The following is a 22,828-nucleotide window of genomic DNA, read 5'->3' as shown; positions in this document are numbered from 1 at the left end:
TTTGTATGCATGAAGCAGAATAGATGAAACCTAGGAATCATACTAAGGAGTTCAGGAATTGAAAATAAAAATTGTATAAGTTTATGTAACTTCTCAAATCATAGACTGCTCCGCAGGAGTCTAAAAGCTTCGGTTTTTCTTTAGAGAGAGAGAAATTTCTTAAATGTATTTTACTAAGGGGTCAGAATTCTCAACCCTTAATCACTGAAAGGACTCTTGCTTGATACATTTTGTTTAATTGAGCTCTGAAGAAGAGGTGACTCCTTTGTTAATTAGTGGTGACTGAGGGAAGGATTTAGATCTTTCTGTGTATGTTACTTTTCAAAATGCTAGTGAACAAACTACGGTGCTAAAGAGCTGCTATGATGGTTGCTTCAGTTTTGTTCGACTTTGTTCATTTTTTAACATGACCTCTTTTACAAAAGGTTAGGTGAGGTTGCCTTGGGAGGGAGACCCTGTGCAGTATATTTTAGAATCAGTAATTCATTTTTTTTTTTCCAGACCATTTCCAGGACTTGTGATTAACAATCGTAAGTATTTTTGAGATACTGATGGCAAATGTATTTTTGTAACTTACCAAGATCCGTTTTCTAGGTATTGGCTTAGTGGCAGAGGCTCCACAGTGGTTAAGTTCCACGTATAACTCTTGTCTGTGTCTGTCTCATGAAGATTTCTTGACTAAACATGCATGTGCAATTAACTTGAGAGCAGTGTGATAAATTTACAGTACAGTATAAGATTAGCATGAACTTTGATATGAAAATGCAAGATACTGATTTTGTATTTTTCAGCTGCAGAGTCCCAAAGAGATTTAGGACCCTGACTGAGCAACAGACTTACATGGGAGTGCCTACATTTTAGGTTCGGATCCATCGCAGTAGCAGTTAATAAGCAAGAACTTTCCAGTAGCTGCACAACCATATTCCAGTGAAAAATTCTGCACTCTGCTGAAACTATAACAGTTTAGAGAGGCAGAGTGTAATTACCTGTAGTTCCATGGCCAATTTGGCCGTGTTAATGAAATCGTTTGGGGAGGGGAAAAAAAGGTCTCTTAGTATTCTCAGCTGCCTAAAATAATTGTGACCCGCTTTTTAGATCTTATTTAAGAAAAAACAAACTGCAAAACTCTGTCATTACAGTGTCCCTTGTGTCATGTTCTTTCTGAGCCAATGTCAGATTAGAAATTTAGAGGCCAAATAACCTACTGTCATTAATTTGGCCTTACCGAGTCTGAGCCTGAGCGACCCAGTGTTCGTTCATTTGCATCCAGCCACCAGTATGTTCCAGTTAACATGCCGAGGTCTATGAATTGCAAGTAGGAAGTGTTCTCAGGAAGATATTATAGCTAGTAACTCACACTGACCTGCTCACCAGGCCTAGGCACACCTTCTTAGGTGGGAAAGAGATCCCTTTGTAAGAGGGAACCTTCCAGGCAGATAAGTGTGTAATAGCATTTCCAGAGAACTGAATCAGAAATGAAAGAATCTATTAAACTGTTATCTATTCAGCATAGCGGTCAGCATGTGTTGGGACTGAGGCTAGCTAATATGCTGAGTAAGAACAACACAGATATCTGATCATCTTCCAGCACTGGAGGAGCAGATTGCTCATTGAACATGTGGGGTTTGTGCATTATCCATGTCCATTAATTATGATCAAAATTATCTGATATTGATAGATACCAAGGTGAATGACTGAAAGGCTCTGAGCCTACTGCTTATACGTATGATGCTTTATCCTTCTTATGAAGAATACGTGGGAACTTAAAAGGAAATTTTTGGTGCTTGCAGGCAAGATAAGGAATGTTTTTTCTGTAACAAAAAATATTGAACTACAGCTCAATCACAAGTGTTAGTAACCTGTTCATGCGACAAGTTTCAGGATTTGCAGATTCAAGAAGTAAGATTGCCCTTGTGTTACATGTGGACCATTTTCATTGTGAAGTTAAACAGTGATCATGTCTAATCTTAGAGCTGATGGAAAAAGCTGAAACAGAAGCACCACCAACAGCACCAGCAGCAGCACCAGTACTACCAGGTGATGCAGAGTGTGATGCATGTCCTTGCAGGAGGGGTAGGGTATGGAGTTCCTAATCTTATTGGCAGATGGTATTAGTAGTCATGTCCTGGGTACATGCTGCTCATGATGAGCCATTTTATTTTGACAGATGGTGTGCAATGGTGACTTTTATAGCTATTAAATATTAATAAATTAATAGAAAGAGCCATTGCTTCCTTCAAGCTATGTCATTGGCGTGTTCCTTGATTTGATTTTTGCAGATGATGAGTGAGCTGAAAAGAAGGATTAGTAGGGGCAATATATAAAGCCAATTCAGTATCCATTTACTGATGCCTGCTTAACTCAAAGTATGTGGGTGTCTGTATGAGATGGATGTTCAGCCAAGTGAAATTTGCCTGTGTACCATGTAAGAACCTAGAATAGGGTCTTGCTGGAATTTTGCCCACTGCACAGTTCTGTAAGCCCTGCTAGACTGTGTCTAGACTGCACACACATCATCATCTATCTTAGTCTGAATGGAGAACTTAGCTTTATGCTATAAATAGGTAAAGTAAATGTAGTTGAGCAACTTCCTTTTGACCCAGTGTAGTTTCTAAATGTTTGCAGACCTTTAAAAATGTGTATCCCAAGTTGATGTAGTGCGGGAAAGACTTTTGCAATTGACTGAATAAACTGTTACTCAAAGAAACTGGGAAACTAAGAGAAGACATTTGATAAACATTTTAAGAGTAAGGGACACTTGTATGGTGGAAGTAATTATAAAGGAAACTACTGGCTCCTTTGTTTACATTTTGAGGTGGTAGGAGGGAGGAAAACAGCTGCTGATGGGCAGTGAACTTTCTGTAGTCTATCTGTCCTTAACTCACCCGCAGTGTTAAAAAGGTTAAATGGCTTTCCTAGCACCTGTCCATCTATAATCCATCAACACAGATAATAGAAAAAGCAGTATGGAATTAAAACATACTTTTTGCCCTCTATTCTGCACCTTTACACTCTCCCCCAAAATACACATATTCTCCACTGAAGACAATACTATCCAGAAGTGATGGCGCTTTTTTTTTAAGACAGTTTTATATTTAAGCAGTTTGAGTAAAGCTGTTCCAAACTTGGTATGTTCTGTGCAAGTGCATATTATGGTCTGCTAGGACTTGGTGATATATCTGCTGCAGTGAACCATACTCGGAAGAGAAAGTGTTAGCTAGTGTAATGTAATAAATGTTTGGGTATTTTTTATATTTTGCTGCAGACTCTATAGAAAGTTACACACATTTATCTCAAAGATACTTGAGTCTGATCATAAGAGAAAAAATTGAGGTGCTTTTTTTCAGGGAAAACTTAATTTCCCTAATTTTTCTAAGATACTTACCTGATTCATATTGTTGAAACTATATTCATATTCATTTGACTATATTTTTTTCATTTAAGAGTCAGCTGAACCAAGCAAAATAGAAGTATCTGTAGGAGGTAAGTGTTTGTCTTCAGTTATTACCAAGTATTTTTAAATAATTTTGAACAAAATTGCATCTTTTTTTAAAGGAGACAGGTTAATCAAAACAAAAAAAGGGCTTTTATTGGTTCCCAGGACATTTTTTCATCTGTACTAATATCACACTGCATCATGTGAAAAATACTCTGCAGCAAAAGCTATTATTCAAATAATTCTACAAAGGAGTTTTATGAATTGTTGTTCTTGGTTGGTGAGTCATGACTATATATAGGCTTTGAGTGATTGCTCATATCCCGAGCGATGCATCTAGTTATTCAGCGCAGTAGTTTCCACAATTTATGCAAGTGAATGATTGCCGTCATCAGGAAATTTGAATCCCATATTGGCCTGAATATACTGTGTTGGGGAGGGGGAGTGTTGTTGTTCTTCCAGAACTTAAGCCCTGAAAAACATCCAACTTTCCTATTGTCCAAGAGTATACCCGAGTTGTATCTTTTTCAGATGTTGATATATGTGAGACCAAGGAGGCTGTAGATCTTCTACACCCCCTGTGCTTTTGCATATGGTCTTGGAGCATTAGGAATAGTGAATTGACCTGTGAACTGGGATGCTGGTGTCTGCTGTGTGCTCTGATCCTGTAAATGCTGCCTCTGCTATAGCCCCAGCTTGTCAGCATGGCCCTGGACGGCTGTGGCTGCCTCTGGTGTGGCCGGCATAGGGGATCCAAGGTGCTGTGACAGTTTGATGGGGTGCTGTCTTCGTGCCAGGTAGTCCTCAAAGGGGCTCTCTGGTGTGTCAGTAGCAGCTTGACAGCAACGGAGCACTGGGATGGAGGCTGCTGTGCATCAGCACTTGTCATCTTAAAACTCTCGAGTTCATTCCTTAATCCTGCTTAGGTTCCCCCAAAAGAGAAAGCAGCAAATCTCAGCACTCCCGTCCTTCTGTATCCTTTGCCATGGAAATGCCCTTTGCAGTCTCCATTGCTTCAGGTTCCCTGTCATGTCACTGAGACAAGCCAACATGCTCAACCAGAGCTACTGTTACAAGCTCAGTGACAGGTTCACTCCCAGTGTTATGAGTAGGTTTTTCTCAGAGCATAGATCAATCCTGTGGCAGCAATCAAGACAAAAAAAAGGCAAGTGTTAGAGTCACAGAAGAGCTGAGCTGCAGATTTTAAGCTCACAGTTATTGAAAGCTGGAACATCAGATGTCTTTATAATGCCAGAACTATGTGGGATCACTGGAATTGTTAAATGATGAAGGGGAGAGACAGTTGTTCCTGAATACCTTCATGTGGAGGAAATCTAGCTATGAGCCTTCAAAGTGATGGTTTTGAAGAAATAGACAAGCATGTTTTTGAATTTGACGTCCAAAACTGGATTCAGACCCAGTAACCAGAGGAATGATCTTGAGGAAAGGCATGCAATTGCTAAAGAACTCAAAATCGCTTCAGAACTACGCTGGAAGGTACAAAATGATCATGTGGTGAAATGGCTTGGCTTTATAGTGATGAATTACCCTAGCCACAAACCTTCCAAACAACTTCAGTGAAAAACCAGTTTCTCTCCAACATCATATTCTCTGTTTATAAAAAGAACAAAATCAGGCTCTGGGTCATATAGGCAGTGCTATACAGGCACGAGATTTCTTTGATTTACCTCCAAGCATCCCTGTGAACAAGAAAAAGCAAAGATTTTGTAATGAAGTCTCCTGGAAATGAAAAAAGTTGTATCAAAAGATGATGAATGCTTTAGCCAACAAGATAAGATTTCTTTCTCTCTTTATTTTAAGCATATGATAGTGCCTTCCTATGTGATACTGTGCATTGAAGAAGAAGAATTAGCTAGAGTCAAGATTTGTTTTGGACAGATTGAAATACAATAATGCAGAAGTCTGTATCTAGTTGAAAAGAGGCGGGGAAAAAATCTGAAAAATTGTCAGTGCTGTGAAAACAAGAGTTTGTGCAATGGATGTTAATTTAATAACTAACCCAGAAGGCATGACTTGAGCACAAGTAGGTTCAGATGTTGTTAGCTAGCTTTGGAAAACAGCATCTTAAAAAATGTGGTCATGCCTGATGTATTTGAAGTCATCAGCTACAGACTTACCTATGAGTGAAAAGCTTCACCCAGCATCGCATATCCGATGAGGTGGTTGAAGGAAGGAATGGTGCTGCGGATTAACAAAGAGGAGGGAGAAGGACTGAAGAGCAGGATGCAGACCAAAACAGTGATATATTGTGACATTTTTTTCACTGATTACGTGTTGTTTCCTTTTTGGATTAAGTACCTTTCCGGCCCAATGAGTATTTCAGCCACATAGGAAGCATTTTTCAGTTTCATACACTTCTAATACCAATTTTTAGTTCTGTTCTTTAAAAACTAGAGTTCTCTAAGATCCCAGGCTGCTTTACATTGAAGTGAATATGGTAATTTCCACAGAATCAGATTGTTGTGAATATGTTTTTATTTGCCGTTAATAGTTTAAAAGGATAAATTAATGCTTTTCACATTTTTGTAATTCTTTTCTTATGAAGTACAACAATAACAACAAAATTGTTTGGGAAGTTCCCTCTTTTCTTCATTCATTACTGCTTTTTCAACAGATATTACAGAAAAAGAAGAAAATTCTCAAATAAAGCAAGAACCAGACCCAACGTGGTAGACCTCTTCAATACTGGGTAAAAGAATTTAGCGTTTCCTGAAGTCAACACCTGTCAAGGAATAATATTTTTATATTTTTGGGTGGGGAATAATATTTTTATATTTTTGGGTGGCGAGAAGAGGGTTGAGATACAGGACTGAATGCCAGAGCATGCCAGTCCTTGTGAATTATTTTATTTGTCTTATTTCTCACCTATAAAATGTAGGATGTTTTCACTACCTTATCCAAATACAACATAAAGCACATTGTGTTCAAATTTGTGAGGCAGTCAGTCCTAGGAAAATGTGGCCTATAAATAAAAATGGGTGATGGTAATTGCATACCTCAGAGACAGAGTAACTGAAAGCTTAGGGAATTAGTGTTTACGAAGAGCTCTGACATGGTTGTGTGAAAGAGCATTATTATTCTTGGTAAAGCCTATAGAGTTCCAAATTGTAATTGAGCAGGAAAGCACTTCAATATGATTGCAATATTGTCTAAGCTTGGGACACTTGGTAAAGCTGTTAGCTGTGATGACAAACGAACTTTCTTTAAAAGGTTTTTTATTTTCTGTTAACTTTTATGAAAAGCTTAGTTTAATTTACAATGCAAAACATTTTGGTGGAGGTGGAGAACAGTGCTAACGATGCTGTCGCGTCTCCAAATGTAAAAGGCTGACCCACACAGTCATGAGTCTCTATGCTTCATTCAGAGAAAAAGGCAATTTTAAGCTATCACAGCTCTGTAGTACTTTTTCCTGTTTTGTTTTTTTGGTAATACTCTAAACCAAATATTTTCTTCATTGTGTAGTGTTCGTAGTGTTTGGTACTTAAGAGATTTGATTGATGTAAAGTTGGATGCATTTATTTAGTATACTTGAGCTGTAACCTGTCTAGCTTTAGTAAGAAAAAGACATGGTATTCAGCTCAGAGAAGTCGTCTGTGTACTATGCCCGTTCTGAGGGCACAGACAGGCAATCAGCAAAACCAGGCTCTGGTTCTTCATTTCTGCTGGCCTGAGCGGCTGAGAGGGATAATACCATTTGACCCTCACATGAAGCAGTGGCTGGGGGAGCCTGGAGCCTGCGGGTTTCACTCCTGGCACCATCCAGCTTTTTGGAGAGAAGGACAGGCTTGGCCATAGCCCTCCATCCGTGCCGCATAAACACAGCCTGGTACGTGTCAGGCTGATGGCATTGGGATGAGGGACTGAAGGGACAAATGCAGAAATGATTTGGTAGAAACCGGCAGAGACTGACATACCAGCATACCAACTGTCTGTGCCCTAAGAATTTTAAGTACAGCAGTAGTCTTCCTAATAAATTGGTGAAGGCTGCTTTGGAAATATTTGTCATAAAACTGAACATGGCAGGAGAAAATATACTAAAGAAAACATTTTGATATGTTGTGGGAAGCACTTCGCCCAGTGTAGATATAAAAAGCCATCTCACTTGTCCATTAAAGGTCACGGAAATTTTGCCTGAGCAATGGCTGCACAACTTGGTGCTGCAGTGGTTCAGATTTTTGGATGCTATAGGCCATCCACTGAATTTATACTAAAGCAAATACTTGATCTAAATTCTTACAGAGACCACTCAAGCACAGATTTAATCTCATATTTATTGAGAGCAATATTCGGCTTCTGCATGCTCTCTGAATCTAGGCCTAAAGAACATGAAAAGGCAACGCAAACTACTCATATTAGTAATAAAATACAGAGCTGCAATGAAACTAACTCACTTTTGTAATTTTTATTCTCTAGTCAGAAGCATCCAGTTCTGAGAAGAGCCTGCTGGGACTGTCTTGAGCTGTGTAATATAACTGTATAAGAGAAGTACCTTCTATACAAACCCTTTTTGTACTTTTAGATAGAAATGTCTACTTTTTCAGCAGTTCTGTGAATTGACTTAAAGCAAAGAATGACTGTAGATTTGGAATGGCTGGTTTTACTTTGGAATATATTATAAGGACTAAAATTCGATGCAGCAATGCTGGGGAGATGACAGGGATTAAAATCAACAGGGACTTAACAGAGGCTGTCTACATTTCCCAATGAAGCTGAATTTCACCGCACCTGAATGCATCTCAGCTTTTGTAATGAAGAAGAATTCCTGCAAGTAGTTCAGTTTGTTAGTTTTACTTTGGGGGAGAAAAAAACCCAAAAACGTTGCTTTTTGGTTCTTACTCCTTTAATGGCTGATTGGACAATAGTATCTGTATATTTGAACTAATTTTTCCTATGATATCTATCACAATTCATATGTTTTTCATAAATAAAAGATAAACTGGTTCACTTGACCGTTAGTACGCATTAATGAGATGGACTGTGAAATGGTCAGTATTTCAGTGTGTGGATTAGGAACCAATTTAAATTAAACCCTGTTATAGTTTGTTGCATTAATTCAAAGTAGTAAGTGCATGCTTTATCAGAATATCACACGGTTTATGTATGATGGGTCTGGCCTTGCAGTCCTAACGTAGGCAAAACTCGCATGGACCTGAGTGAGAGCTTTTCTCCTGAAGGCTGTGGGGGATGCCCTTCTGTTTATCTAGAACTAGTTATGGAAACATAAGCTACAAGCTGCTGTAAGTCCTACTATGTCAAAAGTTAAGTCCCCTGTAGTCCTGGTTACACCCCACATCATGTAAGAGACTCGTGCACATTTTTTTTAAGTTCCACAAACCATAAGAGATGTAAAGTTCTGGGTATATGATAATCTCTATAGAGAAGATGCAGATTATTGTAAAGGTTTCTCTTTTATTGGCATGGGTTTGGGATGACTGCATTATGCACAAATGGTAAACCTTATTCCCTGATTAAGAAATAAAGACCTTCTGATGGTTTTCATGACTATCCATGCAGTATACGTTCACATATTTTACAACAAATCAAGTTATAGCAGTAATTCTGTAGGCAGGTCGAATATGCTGTAGCTTAGTTACTCATTCCAGCAAAGAAAGTAAGCTCCAGTCATGCCTTTCAGACAGAAATCCAGCTCTGGGTGGGTGAGGTGGTTGTATCTTCAAGGAAAATTTTGAAGCCTTAAATTCAGTTGGGTACAGTGTCTGTTCCCTGGGACCAACCTGAAATTCAGCAGATGAATTCAGAGCAGCACACGCTCTCATTCTGGAGGCAAGGGAGAGCTGTAGGATGTGTGCTTACATTTTCACAATTGCTCTGTGCAGATCTAGGTACTCCCACTTAAATACTCGGACCTTGTGCTGTTGATGTCAGTAGGAGCAGGGTTAGCCCCATGCTGAGTCATTTTGAAAATGCTCATCCCCATTGTACTTTCCAGCTCTCCAGATGGGAACCGGTGGTGACCGATGCAGTGCTGCCTTCCTGTCTCGGCAAACAGCCCCTATCTCAGTCCCGTGGGAATGAGCCCGTTGACTTAATTTACCTGTTGACTCCCAGCTGTATGGGTGCTATCCCAAATCATAACCACTGATGTATTTCACTGCTGATTGCTTTAATAGACATGCTCAGTTAACGTACCTCCGTAAACAGGTTGTTATCAGGGCGACGGCCAGTTTTGCGACTGCTGCTACAAATGTTTAGAATGAGGAAATGAGTTAATGCAGCTTTCCCTGGGTTTTCAGCTGGCTCTCAGCTTCCCCTTTTGAAAAAGCGGAAGGACGGTCCATCCGTTCTTCACTCTGAGCTATCTTTAGGAGGCACTTACTGCACAGCTGCCTGCCCAGCAAGGCTATATATTGTTGATGGAATTGTTAGTGCTCGCTCAAAATGAGGGTGAGGCATCATAGCAAAGGAACTGTGAAAATAAGTAATTCCGGCCTACTGCCTTGTCAAGTGTATAACAGCAGAGTGTGGACATGCTGCAACTTCACGTGCAGGAGCTGAAAAAAAAAAAAGAAGTGAAAACTGATGCCGTGGTTCTACTGGAAGGACTGGAGTCCTTATGTGATGGCGGGAGTCAGGGGGGTGGTGTGCCTTGGTTCCGTCCCACTGCTGGGCTTGCGGTAATGCTGCTGGGTGCATTGGCATTCAACACTGAAGTGTCTTTTTGGTCTCAGACATTTTGAGTTATATCCAGTAGAGAGATATTAGACTGACAAAATAATTGCACCAATATTTATACCTTCCAAATATCCGTTTTATATTAAAGAAGTATCTATCTCTCTATATACAATAGTCCTAACAGGTAGCAGACTTTTAAGATGTTGACCATGTGTGAAAATCTCACTCATTTCCAAGCTAATACTACATGAGGTGTGTCACTCTTTGGGTATTGAGTGATAATGCCCTAAAAAGCCTTGGCTGTACTAATAAACAAGTAAATAAATAAAATTGCAACAACTTACCAGAGCTCTGAATACTTTTTGTTCCAGCAGAGAAGTTTTGTGGTGATGAAGTAGCAGAGAAGTATTTATTCCCCATGTTTTACTGAACTTTAAAAGCCCATCCTGTGCCTTGGGCTGGCTCCTGTCTCTAAAATAGGGATTTTTGGATCCAGGTAGCATAGGATCCAGGGTGTCTGTCGTGGAGCCTGGTGTTCCTCTGGTGCAGCACCCCTGGTTTTCCTACAGCTGTAACCACTAGATGTCAGATGAGGTCCAGCACCTCCGTGGTGCAGCTGCTGGCCAGTGTTTTTACCTTGGGATTTGAAGTTTTCCACATACAAAACTTGAAGCCTTTCTCTTTTGTTTCTTTTTGTATCTGTCCTATCAGCAACAGACTGCTAAGAAAGATGGCAGACTTTCATTTTTGTGATTTTGCAACAGCTGTTAGAGCACATAGTACTGTTCACACACAGCAGTTTACCATCAGTGACATAAGCAAGGCCTCCCTTGGCTCTGGATTGAATTAAATTTAAACTAAAAAAAATAAAATAAAAAATTACATTTTGAACAGAATTAGGGTGGCATTCCTTTCTTCAGCTTTTAATTTCTAGGAGGCTTTGGTACTAGTTTTGGCTGGAGCACTACAGAAAAGAGAATAGTCCATTCGCCTAAGAAACTCTCAACCTCCAGTGCTTTCTCTTCAATAACCCTGATTGAAATCTGTCACCTTAAGTCCCGTATCTGCTGTTCCCACTCCAAAGCAGTGGTGCATTGCTGCAAAGCACTGCTACCAACTCGGTCTGGAGGCTAGTGGGAGTTCTCCATCTCTCTCAAAGATCAGGTCCTGCATTCAGATGCCAGCCTTGTTTCCCAAAGCATGAATCAGCTCATAAACTCCATAAACGCAACTTGTTTGTCAGGTGGGTCATTACTCCTCCAAGAATTTTCTTCTAAAATTATGCTTCTTGACACATAGTAACTATGGGGCAGTTGGTGGAAACACTAAGCGGTGTATATACTGAGTTACAGGTTGCGTCTTGCTGTGAACTAACCCATCGCCAGCAGTGAGATCTACAAGGTCCATTTCATTTCTCACATCACAAGATGCGGAGTGAGGAAACAGGAAGAAAGCGGTTTCCAGTAATGTACTGTCTGTAAAGCAGTTTTAAGCTTGGTACAAACAATTGTAATTATGAAATCAGCTTTCATGACAAAGTTTGTGGTGATTCTGCACAAGAAGCACAATCTGGCTATTAACAGAGCAGAATCCAGACAGTCCTGGAGGTATCTTTTTTTAATATTAGTGGTTGTGTAATTTTGCCTCACATACAGGGAAGTCCCCATGTTAAAATAATACGAAACCAAATTTAAATGACCATGTTTCTGATCTCAACAGCTGCAAAGCACCATACTTGAGATTCAGGGGAAAGCTAAGCTTAGTATTTGATTTTTTTAATGCAGCCAGAGCAAGCTTTTGTCTTTACAGCTAATAAGGGCATCAGGGGCTTTCCCTGTGCCACGGTTTGCTGCTGATGATCAGTGGGAAGAGCCAGTGTTAGCTCCACTCATGGTTTGGGGCTACTGCCTGCCAGGAACAGGGACGCAGGTGCTGCCTTGCTGACTAAGACATCTCCACTCCCGGTTGAGTGTGGGTCTGGGCTTGCTTTGATGACTAGCTTGCGGTAAGGTGTTGGCCTGCCGGGGACACGAGCTGCACCCGAGCACGGGCTGCCAGAGGAGAGGTAGCGGAGGGAGTCAGGGATGGGGCCGAGGGCTCGCGTCCGGGCGGCCAGCTGGAGCCGGGCTCCTCCCGAGCATCCCGTGGAGAGCGAGTCCCGGCTCTGTCGGGACAGCCCAGCGCTGGCACCCGTGAGGGTGCCCTTGCTGGGGACAAAAGTACTCCGGGGTGTACCTTTGCCTGCGAGCAGTGTGAGATTGATAACCTGCAGCCCTTGTGTCCCTCCAGGCCTTTCTGCTCCGAGCTGGGGGCGGAGGAGGAGGATGCGGATGCTGGTGCGCTGCCATTTCAGAGGGGCTTTGCAAGGGACCCTTGTGCTCTCCCAGTGGGAGGCAGAGGTCCATCTCCAGCCCACCCTGGGGTTTCCCCATGCCTGGGGTCCCCCGTGGCCGATGCTCCCACACAGCCCTGCGCCCGGGTAAGGCAGCGAGCGGAGCTGCGGTGCTGGGGCTGGCTCGGGTCCTCGGGGGCTGCTCAAGGGAGCCTTTTGGTGGCAGATTTTGGGGAAGCCACAGGTGACTGTCAAGAAATGACAATGCAAGGGCAGGACCTCTTGTGTGCGCAGCCTGTGGCTGCCCCATCCTGCCTGTGCTGTGCTCCCAGCTTCCCTGCCTGCCCTGGGAGCACAGGACAGTCTCCCAGCCGTACAGATGACAGTGCTGCTGTCCCCGGGCTCAGGGAGCACATTACATACTTCATTCAGCCCATCTAGCTCTGCTAGGGAGGGTAAAGACTCCTCTGGTTGCCGTTGCCAAGGCACTTGTCCATCCTCAGCCCTCTGCGAAACGGGTGCTGGAGCACCCTGTGCCATCACAGGGCAGTGCCAGCAGTCAGAGGGGCCGCTTGGCTAACGGGGCAGCTGCCCTGGCCCTGGCCCTTCACTGTCCTCTGATTTGAGAGGTGCCTCCAGGGCACCCCCGAGGCCTCCCTGCTGCCCTCCTCCTTCCCAGCCCTCGAGCCGCTGGAGGGGCTGGGCTGGAGACTCCCCACGGGAAACACCGACTCAATACAAACCACAGCGGGTGAACAATTATGGGTGTCATTGCAGCAGGACTTCCGCTTTCCCGCGGGCTTTAACAGCGGAGCAGAGCTGTGTGAAGGCAGAGGAGAGGGGAGGACGCCGAGACGCCTGGAGAGGCAGGAGCAGGGGCCGGAGTGGGACGCCGTGGCCAGGAGCAGCTATGGGGGATGTCTTCATCCGGCACATCGAGCTGCTGGGCTACGAGAAAAGGTTTTTCCCCAGCCAGCACTATGTGAGTATGCAGCGACCTTCCAACAAGATGAGTAGCGAAGACTGGCCAGGGTAAAAACCTGGCCAGCAAATTTTTTAGATAAATGTGACCGAGGGCCTAAGAGCATCCTTTTTTGGGGGGGGGGGGGGTGGGGTGGTGGCTGATGGCATGAGCTGGAGGCAGCCAGAGGCTAAAATGTGCTGGAGGCAACCAGAGGCTAAAATGTCCTGAACGCACAATATTTTGGGCACCTCCTTTGCAAGCCATCAGTTACTTTGCAGGCTTGGAAAGGGCTTTTCCCTCTTTGATTCCCACCTGTCTGCATGTTTCTGTCCCCACTCCATCCCTGCCGAGCTGCCCTAGCGCCCAGCTCGCTCGCTGCCTGGGCAGAGCTACTCACTTTGGGGTGGTGGAAGGAAAACACTCAGTGTATCTAAAACTGAAACACCTGCGGGGCTCCCTGGGGGCTTCGGTCACAGCGGGGTGAGGGGTCCCGCTCACCCACAGAGCTGCAGTGCCTTTGCTTTGCCCCTCAGGTCTACATGTTCCTGGTGAAGTGGAATGACCTCTCCGAAAAGGTCGTCTACCGCCGGTTTACCGAGATATACGAGTTCCATGTGAGTCACCCCGGGGCAAGAGCTGGCCCCTAGCCCAGCACACCAGGGCTCTGGGTGGGGAAAAAGAAGAGGGCAAATTCCAGGTGGAATTGCCCCAAAACAAACCTGGCTTAAAAGAGGCTCCTGGGTCCCAGTGCTTCAATCTCCTTCACCCCTTGAAATGGGGAGCCATCGGCTCTGTGCTCCCCTGGCAGATTGCTCCCAGTGCCAAGGCACAAGGTCCAGCCAGCACATGCCGGCGGCAGCGGGGCGAGCGCTGGGAAGCAGGGCAAGCTGCAGGCAGGGGTGCGGGTGCTACAGGGGCATATCCCGGTGCCATCCTCACGGCCATGCCTGGCTCTGCTCCGCAGAAAGCGCTGAAGGAGATGTTTCCCATTGAATCTGGGGACATCAACATGGAGAACCGGATCATCCCACACTTGCCAGGTGAGCAGCAGGTGCTGGGCCTGGGGAGTGAAATAGAAATTGCAGCTTGTTGGGAAATTCCCCAGCGGGCCAAGCTCTGCTGGCTGCCTCCTGCGCAGGTGCTTGGTGCGATTTCTGTTCCCCACTGGGTTTGAAATCAAACCCCCAGAATGTTCTGAGCAGCGGTGGTGGTTTCTCCCAATACTCACCAGCCCCACAGACCCCGTCCTTCCTCCCTGAAGGCTGGGTACCCCGGAGACATGTCCTGCAGCATCGGCTGCGACCCCCGGCTGGTGCAAAGGGTCTGGCTTTGGGGAGGCTGAGCCCTCCTTTGGTGACACCATCGCTGGGACTGGTTTTAGTGACCTTATGGCAACAGAGATATTTTGTAAGAGGAAGTGATGCAATGTGTCTTCAATGACAGGGAATGAATTCCTGATCCAAAGAGCTGACGGTTTGTCCCCAAGCAAGGTGCAGGTCAGCAAAATTCGCCCTTTTATTTAATTTCCTGCTTTAGAGGAGGCAGGAAGGAGTATGAGAAATAGCTGCAGGTTGTGGTCGACAACTCTTGAGGAGGAATAAACCTGCACCACACAGCAGTGTGCGTGCCACGTCTTGGGGTTGCTCCCCTCAGGGTCGGTTGGACTAACACGGCTGTGCCGGGACCCTTCCCACGTGCTGCCGCTGCCATGCTGGGACTCTTCAGAGTGTCCTTGTCCCGTTTGGGGAACTGAAAGCACTGGGGGATGAGGCAGGCGTCAGACTGCTGCAGGGGGTGTGGGTGTGTCACGGGCTGCACACATGCAGCCCGACATGGGGTTCAACACTGCTGTGGGTCAGGGCTGCCAGCAGCATTTTGGAGCCCTGGGGTCAAGACCGGCTGCTGCAGGACATGCACCATGGCCAGTGGGACAGAGGGACATGTGCGTCTCCCCCAGCCGCAGGCTGGTCCCGAGCCCCTCCTTGGGCCTCGGTGCAGCTGCTGTATTTGTAGCCCAGCGGCTGGGCTTAGTCTGAGCACGGATGTGGGAGTTGTCCTGTAAGTGAAATGGGGTCAAACGGGGTCTTTTCTGGGCTTGCACGAGCTGTGTAAGGGTCCATGGGCTGCAGGGGTGAGTCCAGCTGCACAGAGCTCTGCTCTGCACTGCCCATGGCACCTGGGCTGGGCGCTGCACCGTGCTCGCCTCTCAAGCTGCACTGCCAAAACGAGGAACCTGCAGCTGTAGCTTTTCTGCAAAGCAGCCGTGGCCCTGCAGTCAGCTTCTCCCCAGCTTTTTCAGCACTGTGCATCACCCTCCATGTGCATGCCAGGGCCAGAGCAGCGAAGGAGGAGACGGGGCCATGCTCCCGCAGAGCTTCACCTTATGGGCACCATGCAGCCATGCAGCACCCTGGGGCCAAATCCATTTGTTTTCAGGGCAAAATTAATGATTCAGAGCAGCCTGCTTGGGAAAGTTGTAAAAACAGGGCACTCTGCTTTTTCTGAGTGCTTTCCCCTCTCCCCCAGCACCGAAGTGGTTTGACGGGCAGCGCTCGACGCAGAACAGGCAGGGCACGCTGACTGAGTACTGCTACGCGCTGGTCAACCTGCCCCACAAGATCTCCCGATGCCTGCACGTGGTCAACTTCTTCAAGGTCCGTCACGACGACATGAACCCTGTCACAGACAGCCAGTGAGTCCAGCAGCCTGCCATTTTGGGAGAAATCCTGCATCCCTGGCCCCGGGTGCTGGCAGCAGCCCGCAGGGAGGGCACCACTGCCAGCGGTGAGGGGTGGTTGGTATTGAGCTGCCTTTGCTCTGACCTGCCTAGAACCAAGAAGCCCGAGGTCTTCCTCCTGCCAAAGGATGCCAAGAAAAACCCCACCGGTAAGAGGCCTCAGAGGGGTGCAAGCAGCTGCCTCGGCAGCAGCGAAGCCTGGCAGGGAGAGGGGCAGCCATCCCATGGCAGATGCCCTGACTGAGAGCACGGTCTCTGTGCCAGAGCTGCAGCTGGGAGGAAACCACAGCCTTGGGGGGAATGAGTCCTTGTCCTGGGATCCAGCTGGTTTGGGACCAGAAGAGGCTGGGAGAGTGCTTTGGGCTGTCCTGGGGCTGCTTTCGGCTTGCCTGAAATAGGGTATTTCTGTGCTGGGGACTGGGAGAGGTAACGTTTCTCACTTCTCCCACGCAGACATCACGGGCCCCATTGTCCTGCAAACATACCGAGCCATCGCCGACTACGAGAAGAGCTCCACATCCGAGATGGCTCTAAAAGCTGGGGACATGGTAGATGTCGTGGAGAAGAGCGAAAGCGGTATGTGTCCATCTCTCCGAAGAGCCCCCGAGGGCCAGCCCCCTCCTAGCTACCATTTCAGCAGGGACAGGGACTGCCCTTGCATCTCATGTCCAAATGCAGCATGCGAGTTAGTTACGCCAGCGCATGGGTTAAAGGGTAGGCGGTTATATCAGGGTCTCCTGATGGAGAGGAGAGGCTCAGAGCAAATGTAACTGGCAGGACCAAACCTCTTGGTGCTTCCTGCCCTCTTGGGACATGTTTCACATTCACATGGAGCCACATGACAGTTGGTTTTGGCTGGGTAGGGTGTGGGGCAATCCTAGAAAACCGTGCAACCTCTTTGCATGCCTCAGCCTATGAGGTTTCCTGCCCAGGAGGAAACAGGATGAACTGGCCAAGCTCCCTGGTTCCACCATGTAAACAGAGACCAGCCCCGGTGCCACCCCTTCCATCCAGGCCACATGGATGCCTGCGCCTGCCCCGGCCAGGGACAGACCCGGTGCTGGTGCCCCCACAGTGTCCCCGCAAGACCCTCTGCTCTTGCCCACGGCTGCTTTCCTTGCAGGATGGTGGTTTTGCCAGATGAAGAATAAACGGGGCTGGGTGCCAGCTGCCTATCTGGAACCAATGGATGGTCCTGATGAGTCTGAAGAGCAGGAGCCCAACTACGCAGGTAAAGTGTTGGGGTAACTGGGGTGTGCACCAGAGTACCAGTGTGCCGCACCTCCCTGCTGGGATGGTTCATTGCAAGGCCCCAGTCGGGCAGTCCTCACTGAGCAGGACCGCTGGGCAGGGAGATGTTGCTGTAGGAGCTGCCAGGAGGGATAAATCTCATGGTTAGGTACCTCAGTGTCAACCTCAGGAGCTTCCCATGACCTGCAGCTCAGCAGTAGATGCTTGTTTTGGCTGATCACACAGGCACATCTTCATCCAGGGGCCATCCTGAGCTAGCTGGGTGAACACCAAGTTGCTGGGTTAGCAAAGGAGTATGGTGCAGCATCCGAACCGAGGCACAGGCTTTCCCTAGCGCTTGGCTTCTGTGCTGTCCTTATCAGCCCTCCGCATTGCCCCACTGTGACAGCGGGGCCTTATCGCACAGGAGCAGAGGGAGGATCCTGCAGACTCATGCTGATTGCTCTCCAGGCTTCATCTTTGTGGTTTTCAAAACACTGCAACAGACTATTAGCACAACACTTCTTCCTCATTTAATCATCTGAATTATAAACATGGTCTTCAGCAGAGATAGATGTGCTTCCACTGCTTGCATTCACCAGCTTTCTCCTGGAGAGGTGCTGGAGGGGCTGGGATGAGCCACAGGCACTGACAAGGCTGAGGAAAGTCTGAATCCAGACTTGGAGACCTGAAGCACCCTGAGTCTTGCCTAGAATGTAGGGTAGATGCCCTGGTGCCTCCTCTCCTCAGCGGCTGGAGAGGCTGAGCCCCATCCCTGGGGTGGTAGCACACAACCCACTGTCCTGATTTTGTGCACAGGTGAGCAGTACATTGTCCAGAAAAGCTACACAGCCGTGGAGGACGACGAGCTGACCCTCAAGGAGGGTGATACCATTGAAGTCATCCACAAGCTGCTTGATGGCTGGTGGGTCATCAGGTGAGAGATTCCCAGAACAAATCAGGCAAGTGGGATTTGGGCGGAGGGAAGGGATGAACCGGCTGTTCTGCACGTCAGGGCTGTGAAAGCCACCGACCGTTTTGTGCTGCTGCCCAGCACTTCCTTTTTGCAGGGCTGCTTCTTGTAGCCCGTGGCTTTGCCAAATGTTAAATGTTGCAGCTGGGGCTTCCTCTGCTGGGGGCTTCAGAAATATCCAAGAAGGAGGCAGATGAAAAGAAGATGTATCTGATATTTTGCCTTTAAGTATTCTGACACATTGTGCTTTGCGAAACCTCAGCTTTCATCCCAGCCCTGGCCTGCCCTGCAAACTCGGGCTTTCCCAAGGGGAACCCCAGCTGCATCTGTGTTCTGGAGAGTCACAGATTGCGCATTCACAGCAGGACACGGCATGGCTGCAAACCCTGGGGATCCTCCTGCCACAGCCTGTGCCCAGGCGAGTGGCACCAGGAGGATCTCCTGGTGTTTGCAGGTGTGCTGGGCTGGAGGGGGAGACGGGCCAGGGACCAGGGAGTGTTCTTGAGCATACAGCGGCAGGGTGTCTGGCAGGAGCCTCTGAGCAATGCTTCATGAGCCCAGCGAAAACCCGAGGGGAGATAATATGAGCTGGTAAGACCCTGAAAGCTGTGAGCCATTGCTCTCTCTGCTACTTACTTGCTTTTGGGACTCAAGCCACACTTTCAGGGAGAGCCACAGGCACACAGGGTGGGAGGACAGTCAAAGCCCGCCTCACTGCAAAGGACATGAGAAATAACCCAGCCAGCACCAGCTGGGGACAGGCATGAGGAGCTGGTGGTTGCAGAGCCACGGCTGCAAGCGATGTTGCTTTGTGTTGCACTGCAGGAAGGATGAAACCACAGGTTATTACCCCTCCATGTACCTGCAGAAAGCTGGGGAGGCGAACACCTCCATGAAGAGTGAGCTGAGGAACCGGATTGCTCCTCCACGGAGGTAGGAGAAGCCCTGGGTGGGGGCGAGGAGGACTAAAGCTCTTCTTCGAGGGGGTGAAATGAAACCAGACAGTGATTTGTGGTGTCCCTTGCTCACCCTGGCAATGAAGAACTTCCCAGGAGAGACGTGAGCAGGGCAAAGACAGAGCAGGAGGCAGATCCTGCAGGGCTGCAGCAAAAATAGCTCAGTGCTCCCCGACTTCCATGGGTGGAGAGGCACCCCAGCATTTCTGATGCAGGGCTGCATGATCCTTGCTCTGTCAGGTCCTCTAGCCAGGAGTATTTCTCCTTGTCCTTCTGCAAAGTTTCTTTTCTGGGCTAATCTTGTTTAATTTTCAAATTGGCCTTTTTCTTATTTCCTAAGTGCATCCACTGAATCTTTGAGAAGCGAGGAGAGATTTGACTAATCAGAGTTGCCAAATGGCCTAATCTGATGGGAGGATTTGAGCTAATGGAAAGGATTTTATTTTGATTAAAAAGATAAAAAGCAATAATAACTCATTAATTCCGATGCAAAGAAAACTGCTAGGAAGGGCAGAGCTTGCCTCTATCTTTTCTTCCCTACAAGAAAACACGGCAGCCTTGCTATAAAATCTCTCAAAATCCAGCTCTGCTGGAGCACGTATTGAGTGTGAGACAGTGTAAAATGGCCCAAATCCACCTATTTGAGCGCAGTGATGCTTACTGATACCCTTGGAGGAGGTGAGGTGGCCTGTTTCAAGGACAGTGACTTGCCCCCCATGGTGAATGGTGTCCCTGTGGTGCTGGTGATGGCAGGCAGGCTGAGCCCCATTGCAAAGGTGGAGACCTGCCATTGTGGGCAAGAGCTTTGCTATGAAATGGGGTGCTCAGACCAGGGAGGGGCTGAAGGTAGATGGGCATGTTGCCTTGAGCAGAGCAGGAGGACGATGCCATGGGGTGGACATCAGGAGCCACCTTGCTCATGCCCTGGTAGTAAATACAAAGCAGTGGCTTCCATCTGCCTGCCTGGGGACGGTCCCCAACGCTGGGGGTTCCCCTGTGGCAACATGCTGCTGCACAACCCCAGGCTGCTCAGCCTTTCACTTCTCTCAATAGTTTCTCTGCTGTGGGTTCAACACCGCACATACAGGTGCACGCTGACACATACCCCACACTCTGTTCCCCTGGCCCAGGGACTGAGCCTTGGGCGTCGGGGAGCCATGCCAAACCCCACACCAGCATCTTAGTGTTGCAGCCAGTATAGATGCCATATGTGTATGTCCATCCATCCAAAAGCAAAGCTATAGATCACTTCCAGGGCTTTCTCGAGCTCTGGGGAAAACCTCACGCCCATCTCATCTGATCTACCTTGCCATCCCCATCATTACTTTCCAGGCTTGTGCTCGGGCTTTACCGTTCAGTATTTGCTTCCAAAGCACCACTCCAGCTGCCTCCTAACAAGCTGTACATCATGTCTCACCTATGCTTTCCCTCGAGGGGTGGCATCCCCCTGCTGCTTTCCACCAGGCAAAACCAAAAAGCAGATATTGGGGTTTGGGTGAGGCAGAAGAGGAAGCACAGGGGGGAAATCCTCAGTGAGAAAGTGCATGATGTGAGAGCTGCCGGCATGGAAACTGTAAGTTTTGTTTCTCACTCACTGCAGATCCACCATCCGAAATGCGAAGAGCATCCACAAGCAGAGCCGGAAGCTGATCAGCCAGGAGACCTACAGAAGAAACAGCAAGAAGTACATCCAGAGCCGGAGGAACATGAAGGAAAACTTGCAGAACAAGGCCAAAGTCCTCAGTAAGTCTCCATAGGGCCTTTGCCCTGGATGTGGGCTGAAGTCCTGCAGGCACAGCTCATGCCCTCCAATGCCTGTTGCTGGAGCTGTGGCACGAGCAAACAAGCCTGGGAATCCCTGTGCCACGCTGAAAGATCTGGGTGGGGAGGAGGAAATGAGTCTTCTTTTCTCCAAACCATCTGCACTTCATGCCCCAAGGTTGGGCTGTCCCTACAGGGTGGCACGGCCTCTGGCTCTGCCCCATCACAGGTGGGAGGTGATGCAGCAGGGCAACACATGTAAGTCACACGTTGCCTGTCCACCCTTCTCCTGTGGGGAAAGCATGTGCAGGGAGGTGTTTCTTTTCAGTGAGGTTTCTTACCTCTGGTCTGACAGAGAAGGAGCAGCACATGGTGGCATTTCTGCCCTCAGTAGGTCCTGGTGAAGGTAAGCCCACATTTAGGACCTATGTTTTCCTCTGTGCACCTAACTTCACCTGTGCTGCTCTTACCATTACCATTATCATGTATGTTAGCTGTCAGCAAAGCATATAGAGGGAGGTGGTGCATAAAGAAGGAGGCTGCTGTTGAGGTAGACGCTTTAGATCTGGTAATCCCTGTGCAGGGTCCATGACCTTCCCAAGGGAGAGCAGCTTCTTGCACAGACCTAGAGCTGGGCTCCCACCCAAGCAGAGCTTCCAGCCAGGAACCGATGGGCTCATCTCACCACCCTGGCCTCCAGGGAAGACCATCGCACACAGCTGAGACAGGAGGAGAGGCAGGAACTTTGGTGACCATTACATGAACGTTCACATGAAGGTGTGGGGTGGTGGAGAGCTCTGACACATCTGTATGTCCACTTTACCTGCAGTTGAGAAAAATGAGCAAGAGGAGAACAAGCCCAAGGCTCAGCCTGCTGTTCCTCCCCGTCCCAGCAAAGACCTCATCCTGAACCGCTGTACCGAGAGCACCCGGCGGAAGATCCTGTGAGCCCTCAGCCCCCCACACCAGCCAGCCGATGCTTTATCTCCACCAGCTCCTGCGCAGCCGGGGCTCAGAGCCACACTGGGGGATGCAGGTGGCTCTGGCAGCTGCCACAGGCCCCGGGTCGCTGCCGGCCAGATCGCCGCAGCCCAGCGTCCATCTTCATCCGCTGGTACGGCAAGCCCAAGATGTCCTAATGACACTGAGAGGAGAGCTCCAGCCCCGCTCCACCGGCTCCTGGAGGGCTGAGGCCACTGGCGACCCCTCGCCACTAGACCCCCTTTTATCGTCTGTTTGTATTTTGAGTGATTTTGCATCTTTCACCAATAAAGGAGAGACACTTTATAGATGTATTTCAGTGTCTGGGGAGCAGCCTGGTGGCCGGCAGCAGGAAAGGCATTTCTCCCCGGCATGTCCGGCGGGGTATTGGGCAAGGGAGTCTTGTGAAAGATGCTGGCAGGAAGGAAATTTGGTGGAGGGGGCAAAAGGACAGCAGCTTCCTCCTGGAATGCAGCTGCTTCACTCCCTCTAATAGAAAGCGAAGGCTGGGGTGTGGGTATATGGTGTTTGCTGGGGTGGGGTAGGAGCCATGAGGCAAGGTGGCCATGCTGAATGGCAGTAAGGTGTGAGGGCCACGCGGGGCGGGTGGCCCAGGGCCCGTGGGGCTGCCAGGGCATGAGGGGCGAGCGACTTCCCAAGGCTGCGGACGCTGGTCCCTCCTGCCACCTCATGGAGGGCCGCCATGTTGGGAGGCCAGCAGCCATCACAGCATGGCCAGCGCCTCAGGGACAGGGCTGTTTTGCAACAGGGAGCGTGGTGCGAGATGCCACCACAGCCAGCCCT

The 22,828-nt window shown here is 48.0% G+C and overlaps 2 protein-coding genes across 14 annotated transcripts in view; both read left to right on the top strand.

Moving 5' to 3' along the window:
- GTF2I (general transcription factor IIi) overlaps nucleotides 1-10,433 on the top strand; it is an 82,711-nt gene extending 72,278 nt beyond the window's left edge. For 3 of the 11 annotated variants that reach the window (XM_030027247.2, XM_030027238.2, XM_030027237.2), the window contains exons 30-34: nucleotides 502-530; nucleotides 1,972-2,073; nucleotides 3,445-3,483; nucleotides 6,072-6,146; nucleotides 7,871-10,433. In XM_030027247.2, coding sequence (XP_029883107.1) covers nucleotides 502-530; nucleotides 1,972-2,073; nucleotides 3,445-3,483; nucleotides 6,072-6,130 — 229 coding nt within the window. In that variant the 3' untranslated portion in view covers nucleotides 6,131-6,146; nucleotides 7,871-10,433. Of the gene's footprint in view, nucleotides 1-501; nucleotides 531-791; nucleotides 2,241-3,444; nucleotides 3,487-6,071; nucleotides 6,147-7,870 lie in introns of those variants that run through there. The other 8 variants (XR_003925258.2, XM_030027239.2, XM_030027243.2 and 5 more) reach the window with 8 other exon arrangements.
- Nucleotides 10,434-11,713: 1,280 nt separating this feature from the next.
- NCF1 (neutrophil cytosolic factor 1) lies at nucleotides 11,714-22,330 on the top strand. 3 transcript variants are annotated; one of them, XM_041126556.1, is made up of 11 exons: nucleotides 12,614-13,404; nucleotides 13,920-14,000; nucleotides 14,351-14,426; nucleotides 15,913-16,078; nucleotides 16,217-16,272; nucleotides 16,577-16,699; nucleotides 17,247-17,354; nucleotides 18,173-18,290; nucleotides 19,152-19,259; nucleotides 20,883-21,025; nucleotides 21,627-21,866. In XM_041126556.1, the coding sequence occupies exons 1-11, from the start codon at nucleotides 13,333-13,335 to the stop codon at nucleotides 21,764-21,766; spliced, it is 1,191 nt and encodes a 396-aa protein (XP_040982490.1). In that variant the 5' UTR covers nucleotides 12,614-13,332; the 3' UTR covers nucleotides 21,767-21,866. The 3 variants fall into 3 exon arrangements, with proteins under 3 accessions (XP_040982491.1, XP_040982490.1, XP_029883109.1); XM_030027249.2 differs by lacking the exon at nucleotides 21,627-21,866 and adding an exon at nucleotides 21,873-22,330 and having other exon boundaries at nucleotides 12,624-13,404; XM_041126557.1 differs by lacking the exon at nucleotides 19,152-19,259 and having other exon boundaries at nucleotides 11,714-13,404.
- The last annotated feature ends 498 nt before the right edge of the window (nucleotides 22,331-22,828 follow it).

Source organism: Aquila chrysaetos, chromosome 10, assembly GCF_900496995.4.
Source record: "Aquila chrysaetos chrysaetos chromosome 10, bAquChr1.4, whole genome shotgun sequence".
Classification (NCBI taxonomy): domain Eukaryota; kingdom Metazoa; phylum Chordata; class Aves; order Accipitriformes; family Accipitridae; genus Aquila; species Aquila chrysaetos.
Note: the sequence above shows the minus strand (reverse complement) of the source record. Positions and strands in the feature narration are given on the sequence as shown.

Coding starts and splice junctions, on each gene's coding strand:
- NCF1 (XM_041126556.1), top strand. CDS start 13,333: ATGGGGGATGTCTTCATCCGGCACATCGAGCTGCTGGGCTACGAGAAA. Junction 14,001..14,350: donor CCGAGATATACGAGTTCCAT/GTGAGTCACCCC, acceptor TCTGCTCCGCAG/AAAGCGCTGAAGGAGATGTT. Junction 17,355..18,172: donor GCAGGAGCCCAACTACGCAG/GTAAAGTGTTGG, acceptor TTTTGTGCACAG/GTGAGCAGTACATTGTCCAG.